The sequence below is a fragment of the Aotus nancymaae genome, unplaced genomic scaffold (assembly GCF_030222135.1).
Source record: "Aotus nancymaae isolate 86718 unplaced genomic scaffold, 86718_ANA_hifiasm-v0.15.2.pri h1tg000004l, whole genome shotgun sequence".
In the NCBI taxonomy this organism is placed as follows: Eukaryota; Metazoa; Chordata; class Mammalia; order Primates; family Aotidae; genus Aotus; species Aotus nancymaae.
Genome location: NW_026988415.1, coordinates 29794375 through 29802824, shown reverse-complemented (window position 1 = coordinate 29802824; position 8450 = coordinate 29794375). Strand labels below are relative to the sequence as shown.

Here is an 8450-nt window from a genome sequence, read left to right as displayed (position 1 = left end):
TACCTTGGCAGGCTGAAGCTGAACCTAATAGCAGCTGAAAGGTATCAGACTGTTCACTCACTTCCAAGCATCAGGAGTCAAGAATAAGCAACTCCTTTGCACTTGGACAGTCCAAGTGCACTTGGTCTTGACCTCCCCAAAGTCCCCACAGGAGTCTCTTAACCACACTTTACATGAGGGAAGGAAGACTTGCTTTCCCAGAACCAGAAGTAAGGGAAAATGGAGTGCTGCAGGCTGAACTATGTTCCCCCAAATTCATATGTTGTAGTCCTAACCCCTCAGGTACTGTAGAGCATGACTGTATTTAAAGATAGGGCCTTTAAAGAGGTAATTAAGGGAAAAACGAGGCCCTCAGGGTAGGCTCCAATCTGACTTGTGTCCTTATCAGAAGAGGAAATTTGGACACACTGAGAGACCCCAGGGGCACATATGCACAGAGAGGATGGCTATGAAAAGATTCAGCAAGAGGGCAGCCATGTGCAAGCCAAGGAGAGAAGCCTCAGGAGAAACCAACCTTGCTGGCACCTTGAACTTGTACTTCCCAACCACCAGAACTGTGAGCAATACATTTCTGTTGTTTATAAACCACACAGTCTATGGTATTTTGCTATAGCAGCCCAAACAGACTAAGACAGCACCATAATAAATTTTCACAAATTTGGTGGCTTAAAACAAGAGAAGTTTAATTTCTCACCGTTCTAGAAGCCAGAAACTTAACATCGGTTTCTCTGGGCTGAATTCAAGGTGTCAGTAGGACTGTGCTCTATTCCTTGCCTCTTCCAGGTTCTGGTGACTGCTAGCATTCCTTTGCTTATGACTTCATCACTAATCTCTGGTCATTGCCTTCTCTTCTTGGTGCACCGGCTCTCCCTCTGCCTCTCTTATAAGGACACTTGGGATTTGGATTTCAGCCTGCTCGGAAATTCAAGTCAAAAGCCTTAACTTAATCACAGCTGCAAAGACCGTTTTACTTCATAAGGTAACATTTACAGCTTTCAGGGATTAGGGCTTGATATATTGGGGGTGGGAGGGCATTATTTAGCCTCATACAGAGTCCAAAATCTTTGCCTAAAATGTCAGGAAGATCATGGATTCCAGGTAGGCACATCTGCTCTGGAGTTGCATTTCATCACAGATAACTGTGGACAGATATTTGAGACAGGCTCATTTACCTATTCACAAACCTCACTACACCTCAGAACCAACCGCAGCGCTAGTTAAAATGCAATAAAAAAATACTAAATACAAAACCACACCGCAACCCCTAGGCCTAGTCAATCTGAATCCACCAGAGTTGAGGCCCAGAAGCCTGCATTTCTGACAAGCTCTCCCAAATGACTCTGATGTCTTGCACCCATACTCGAACGGGTATTGGTTGAGAGCCTTGGTGCTCCAACTCCCCTCTCTGTTAAATGGACATACTGCCACTTCCTTCACAATAAAAGAGGAGATGTCTGTGAAAGCCTATATGCACAATGCACGGGCTAATGCTTTTCCCGCCCCTTCCCCTCTTCTCCCTCTTTCCCCTATACTAAGGTGAAGAACTTTTATTATTTACTTGATTTTGGACCCACTTTGTGTTTAATGCACCTGGCCTAAGATGCAGAGCTGAGCCCCGGGAGAAGGGAGGGGTTGGGCGAGAAAGAAAGAGTCGCAAATTGCCGGGTAACAGGAAGATTGGCTCCATCGGTCTAATCAAGGGGCACTTGAGATTCCGCGGGCCTGCTGTGCCCTCCCGCCTCCGCCTGCCCGCCAGCCCGGAACACTCGCCCCTGCCCAAGGCCGTGCGGGCCGTCCGCCCCCGCGCTTCGCTGATTGGCCGCACTGGCCCACTCGTCACGCTCTTTTGTCTCGGCTACAGAGATAAAAGCTGCCGCCGCTGCCTTAGGAACCGCGCTGCCTCGTCTCGGCTACCCCTGGCTGGGCAGCCCTGCGAAGCAGCTCCTTTGGGCAGCCCCGAGTCGGAGGAGGCTCCCGTTCTTTTCCCCTGCAGGGCGGAGGAGACCAGAAGGCGGAATCCACAGCTGGCGACGCGGGAGCATTAGCTGCTCACCAGTGGAGCGCAGGTAAAGAGCGGGGGGCGCGATTGCCCGGCGCGGAGAGGGGTGGGGGAAGACCCACCAGTACCGGGCGGCTCCCCGCTTGGAGAATCGGTGACTGCGAGGCAGGGGTAGGAGCGCTCTCGGGCCGGCTGCGCTGAGGGAGGAGGTGGGGTTCACCTGGATACTGCGGACTGGTTAGGATTTGCCTGGATTTGGGGGTGGGGGGAAAGGCGAGAAGTAGCGGGGGGAGGAATCTCAAGCTGTTTGCCTGGAGCCTCCTTTGCATCTCCTCATCTCTTTCTGGGAGGAATATGTGAGTGGGTGTGTCCAACTCTTATTCCTTTTCTCCGTGGCAGTCCATCAAAGCCGCATCTGAACTTGAATTCTGTACAGCTGATTGCAGAGCCGGTAGGCTGACGACGGTTTCCCGGGGGAAATGTAATGCTCGGGGCGGGGGGGGGGGGGTGCTGGTCTCTGGCTTATATTCAGGAGGGGGCAGAGAATTTTCCGCCTGGCAACAGCGGAGGCGGTGGGTAGCAGGATGACGGGTGAAGCTGCTTCTAACCCCCCCCCCCTTCTCTGGCCTTCTCCGCTGTGGCGCAATCTTGAAACCTCGAGGACCCGGATCTGCGACCCCCTGTGGACAGAGGTTGACCTTCCCCCCACCCCCAGACGAGCTTTCTCACGGAGAGCACTGTTTGAAGAGACTGGAAATAAAGGTGTGCTCTTGTTTCAGAGCTCGTGTAAGAATCTGAGAAATAACGAGAGGGATGGGGTGGGGGGACACTTTGAGAAGGGGGTGTGGTTGAGACCAGAGACCGTGAGATTAATGAGATCTTATTTTGTTTCCACAAACTGTGATCATTGTACTCTATTTGGAGAGCCCAATATCAGCTCCAGACACTGTTACACCTAGAATTTGGAGCAACAGTTGCCATCCCTCTTAGAGGACTGGTGGGAGGGATGGATGTGGCTGCAAAAAGCGCCTTGCTAGCACGCAGGCATCAGGTGGCTCTGGGAGGTTGTAAGTGCCAATCTCTTGTGGGATTATTTTTAGGGTAGTGGGCAAATATAAAATGTACTGCAGGATATTCAGGTAGGGAGAATGCAGCTGCAGCCCGCTCCTTTATTAACACCCCCCCTCTTTCTTTTTTACAGCCCCTGCTGAGACAGGAAGACAGAGCCACCTCCTCTCCTCTCCCGCCTGCAGATTACGCTTTTCTAAAAAGCCTAGGCCTCTTGTTATATTCAGATACCCTCTCGCTGTCAGTCATGGCTAGCATCATTGCACGTGTGGGTAAAAGCCGGCGGCAGAACTCACCCTTGCCACCTTGGCTCTATTCCATGATGAGGTCCCTGGGGAGGAGTCTCAGTCCTATAATGGCCAGCATGGCAGAGAGAAATATGAAGTTGTTTTCGGGGAGGATGGTCCCAGCCCAGGGGGAAGAAACCTTTGAAAACTGGCTGACCCAAGTCAATGAGGTCCTGCCAGATTGGAATATGTCTGAGGAGGAAAAGCTCCAGCGCTTGATGAAAACCCTTAGGAGCCCTGCCCGGGAGGTCATGCGTGTGCTTCAGGCGACCAACCCTAACCTAAATGTGGCAGATTTCTTGCGAGCCATGAAATTGGTGTTTGGGGAGTCTGAAGGCAGTATGACTGCCCATGGTAAATTTTTTAACACCCTGCAGGCACAAGGGGAGAAAACCTCCCTTTATGTGATCCGTTTAGAAGTGCAGCTCCAGAACGCTATTCAGGCAGGCATCATAGCTGAGAAAGATGCAAACCAGATTCGCTTGCAGCAGTTCCTTTTAGGCGCTGACCTTAGTAGGGACCTCCGCCTCAGACTTAAGGAGCTTCTCAGGATGTATGCAAATGAGCAGGATCGGCTTCCCACTTTCCTGGAGTTAATCAGAATGGTGAGGGAGGAAGACAATTGGGATGATGATGATGCTATTAATCGGAAGCGGTCCAAAAGATCTGAGTCAGTGGGAGAGAGGGCAGTCAGCCCCGTGGCATTTCAGGGCTCCCCGCCAATAGTGATGGGCAGTGCTGACTGCAATGTGATAGAGATTGATGATACCCTCGATGACGACTCTGATGAGGATGTGATCCTTGTGGAGTCTCAGGACCCTCCACTTCCATCCTGGGGTGCCCCTTCCCTCAGAAACAGGGCCAGACCTCAGGATGAAGTGCTGGTCATTGATTCCCCCCAAACTTCCAGGGCTCAGTTTCCTTCCACCAGTGGTGGTTCTGGCTTTAAGAATAATGGTCCTGGGGAGATGCAGATGCGTAGAGCCAGGAAGCGAAGACACATTCTCCGCTGTTCCTATTGTGGTGAGGAGGGCCACTCCAAAGAAACCTGTGACAACGAGAGTGACAGGGCCCAGGTTTTTGAGAATTTGATCATCACCCTGCAGGAGCTGACCCATACCGAGATGGAGCGATCAAGAGGGGCCCTTGGCCGATACAATATCTTCTCTCAGCTTCTGTAAGGGACCAGCCCCCAAGTTTCAGTAAACCCTTACCTATATCAGCATCCAGTGCTGGGAAAACTGGGGTGGGGTAGGGTGGGATGGGGTGGGGGTGGGGGTGGGGTGGGGCTTCTGCTTCTAACTGCATGAATTAATCCACAAAGCGGCTATCTTTTGGGGTGGAGGAGAAAGGGTCTTGGATAATAGCACATTGGAGGGAGATAGCCTGACCTCTGTCCTTGCTCCTTCTCCTTGCAGCCTAAGGGTCTGTTTTCTGTGCGTGCCCATTTCCTTGACAGCTTTATTCTCTTTGTGAAAGTGGTATAAATTGTTGTTAAATCTTTGAACTATAAAAAATTACAAAAAGTGAAGTACAAATTACCCAAATCTCTCCACCCTTATATAATCATTGTCAACCCTTTGATGAGTGCCCTTCTAGATATGTTCCTATACCTATGTACCCAGATAGATATATGTATAGATAACAGTGATGAAATATAAGTGCTGTTCTATACTCTGTATTTTTTCACCAGACAATATATGTTGTGAGCTTCTTTCTATGTCAATAAATATATCAGCATCTATCTTAATGTGTCTGTGCTGTTATTTTAGGAAGTAAAAAAAAGAAAATATAGTAAAAGACTATAAAGGGGGATTGTACTCTGAGTTGGGGTTTTTAATCAACCTCATTTTGCAGATGAGGAAAAAAATAAGAAATGGGCTGAGATATTTCCCAACGGTTAAAGGACAGAGCTCCCTTACCACAACCAGCCTGTCCCTTCGCTCAAAGAGCCAACTCATGACACCCACTCGTTGACAAAACCCCAATGCTTTCTTCTCTGACATACCCAGGAGTCTGCTGGGGGATGGGGGAGTCTGGTGCTAAGGTAATAATAGCCCAATATGGGGATATCAGGGGCTCCATTTCTGTTCACTTTGGGGATGGGCAGTTCTCCTTCGTCTGGGCATATTCCTTAGATCATTGTTGCTGTGGCTGCCTCTGGACAACGTCCTGGTCACAACAAGGAATCTCTCCTGTGGGCTGACACCAACTTCTGCCCCCTCCCCAATTAAGGAAAAGAGAGAGCAGCCACTCATGGGAGCTCAGCATTAGCAGGCTCAGCTCCTGATGGCACCAGACCCTCCCCCTGTAAACTTTGAAGCTATGTGCTAGAGGACCCCGGCAGCCCACGGACTCCAAGTTAGCTTGGGAGGCACGAAAAACAATTTATTTGCCGAGGCATGTGAAGGAACGTGGGGATAAGAAAGCCAGGAAGCCCTGAGCGCTATGTGAGCAGAGAAGGGCATTCATGGGAGAGGGAGAGAAAAGAGGGACCACCTCCTTGTCCCATCCTGGAGGGTGATAAAAGAGGACTTGTGTGTGACCTCAGGCTGCAAAGGTCCCTATGTTTTTTGCAGGTGCCTAGGCCCCTATTTTTGCGAGCAGGACAAGGCTGGGGAGTGGGGTGGAGGTGACTGCCCTGAAGGCAAGGTCGGAGTCGAGTATGAAATGAATATGCAGATTTGGAGCTCATGGGGAGTCTGCCTAGCCGGAAATAGGGCCTCCTCTGAGCTGAGAGGATAGACTTTGCAGCAGTGAGAGCTGCTGTGGGGGAGAAGCACAGGGCTGGATGGGCAGGGGAGAGGAGAGAGTGCTGTGATCAGTCAATTCGTAACTACATTGACTGAGAAAGGGAGCCTGGGAGACATCATAGATCCTAGGGTTTCAAACCAGTCTCTGGGCTGTGTTGTACCAGAAATGCCTCAGGTTGAAGGTCCCAGGGAAGGCTATTAGGGTTCTGATTATGTTGGCAGTTGATAGTCCATTCAGTAGGGACAAAGGGGGTTCAGGCTGAGGCTCCAAGGAAGGAGTGGTAGCCAGGCACTACAAGAAGTCTTCCCTGGGCTGACATGCCAAGAACCTGGCTTGAAGTGCTTCTCTTTCCAGAAAGAGCCTCTTGGCTACTCCCTGGTTTATTGCCTGTGCTCCACTCATGACCCCGCCATCTGACCTGCCACCCCAGGAGACACATCCAGCTGCTGGTGGAGGGTGTGGAGGCTCACTTGCCTGTGCTCTGCCCAGTCTCCCTTTCCTCCTCCCCCAACATTCAATGTTTGCCTTAAGCCTCAGCCTCCTTTACCCTCATGACCATAAGGAGACTGGGAGGGCCATTCTGCCACTGATCCCCCTCCCATTTTTTTTTAATTTTTATTTTTTAAGACAGAGTCTCACTCTGTCACCCAGGCTGTAGTGCAGTGGTGTAATCTTGGCTTACCGCAACCTCCACCTCCCAGATTCAAGCGATTCTCCTGCCTTAGCTTCCCGAGTAGCTGGGATTATAGGTAAATGCCACTGTGCCCGGCTAATTTTTGTATTTTTAGTGGAGACGGGGTTTCGCCATGTTGGCCAGGCTGGTCTTGAACTCCTAACCTCAGGTAATCTGCCCACTTTGGCCTCCCAAAGTGCTGGGATTACAGGCGTGAGCCACCATGCCAGTATCTGACTTCTGACCCTCTAGCCAAAAACTGAGTCAGGAGCAAAGACTCAAGAGAGCCACTCCTCGCACCCTTCTGGAGCATCTCTGGACCCCTGTCAGCAATCTCAGTTTCTCCAGAGCAAAAAGAGGCCTCTTGTGCACCCCCAGACAGGAGGCAGCTCCACTCAGGTCCCAAAGCCACAGAGGCCCCCAACATTCTCCAGCTTGCATAGGGTTTAACCCTTAATTCCTCCCTAAATCTACTCCTGGGTGACATCTACCCTTCTCAACTAGTCCAGATTCGAATATTGTTCCATTCCTGCTCACGTTTTTGGTTTTACTCTATAAACACTTGTTGAATGATTTGTCCAAAGACACAGATTATGCTGTTATTTCTTTCTATTACCAGGGGGAGTAGAGAAATAAAAAGAAAAATGAATAAATCCTATCCATACCACTACCTTCCCCTTCACTGCAGTGAGCGTGGATGTTTAGTATAGACCACTGCTTTCACTGCTTTGAAAACCTGTTTTATGACTCATCCTTTTTCACCCCCTCCTTTAAAAAAAAAAAAAAAAAAAAAACTTTGTGTGACACTGGCTTTTATTTTATTCAAGAAATATGTATTATTCCTAATTGGATACCTGGGCATTCACATCGGACAAATAGAGTTACCCAAAAGGCTTTTAGAGAATTTTGTGTCGAATAGCCTTCATTTAAAGTTAAGGGCTTATTTTCTCCCTTTCTGCCTTCATTCTCACTGGTCGCTAAGAGATGAGAAATTGCTATTTCATCTTGTCAGAAGAAACCAATCTCTGAGTGCCCTTTTGCACAATCTCCCTCCTTCCTGGCGTCTTGTCCCTCCGTTTCCATGACATCCCTCTCTCACAGTTCTCGCTTCGTGACCTTTTGATGCCCACTTCTCGTTCTCCCTTGCTGAATCTTCTTCTTCTTCCTGATCCTTCTGTAATACTTATACAACAAACATCATTAAAATTGTTATGTATTTTTTGAGACAGGCTCTGGCTCTGTCTCCCATGCTGGAATGCAGTGGTGCAATCATGGCTAACTGTAGCCTTGATCTTCCCAGCTCAAACAATTCTCCCACCTCCCAAATAGCTGGGACCACAGGTGCAGGCTACCATACCTGGCTAAATTTTTAATTTTCAGTAGAGACAGAGTTTTGCCATGTTGCCCAGGATGGAAAATTGCTGTTCTCAAGAGCGTATTATGTGCCAAACATAATGTATCAGGCCCTTTAAAGGCATTGGTTCCTTAAATCCTCATCTTAACCCCATACGGTATTGCTATTTTTACATATTTTAGATGAGGAAATAACCTGGAACATTAGGCAGCTCACCTAGGGTCAGGCAGCTAGTTAGCAGTGGAGCCAAAGGTCACATTCCCAGGGACTGGCTCCAAAGCCTACACTCTTTTTTTGTTTGTTTGTTTGTTTGAG

At 49.3% G+C, this 8450-nt stretch overlaps 1 protein-coding gene across 2 annotated transcripts; it reads left to right on the top strand.

Annotated features, from left to right (window-relative positions):
• Positions 1-1894: 1894 nt before the first annotated feature.
• ZCCHC12 (zinc finger CCHC-type containing 12) lies at positions 1895-4600 on the top strand. 2 transcript variants are annotated; one of them, XM_021676457.2, is made up of 4 exons: positions 1895-2066; positions 2399-2450; positions 2661-2761; positions 3201-4600. In XM_021676457.2, the coding sequence occupies exon 4, from the start codon at positions 3315-3317 to the stop codon at positions 4533-4535; it is 1221 nt and encodes a 406-aa protein (XP_021532132.2). In that variant the 5' UTR covers positions 1895-2066; positions 2399-2450; positions 2661-2761; positions 3201-3314; the 3' UTR covers positions 4536-4600. The 2 variants fall into 2 exon arrangements, with proteins under 2 accessions (XP_021532132.2, XP_021532133.2); XM_021676458.2 differs by lacking the exon at positions 1895-2066 and having other exon boundaries at positions 2245-2450.
• The last annotated feature ends 3850 nt before the right edge of the window (positions 4601-8450 follow it).

Bases quoted from the DNA above. Each gene is read 5' to 3' on its own strand.
- ZCCHC12 (XM_021676457.2), top strand. From the start codon at position 3,315: ATGGCTAGCATCATTGCACGTGTGGGTAAAAGCCGGCGGCAGAACTCA.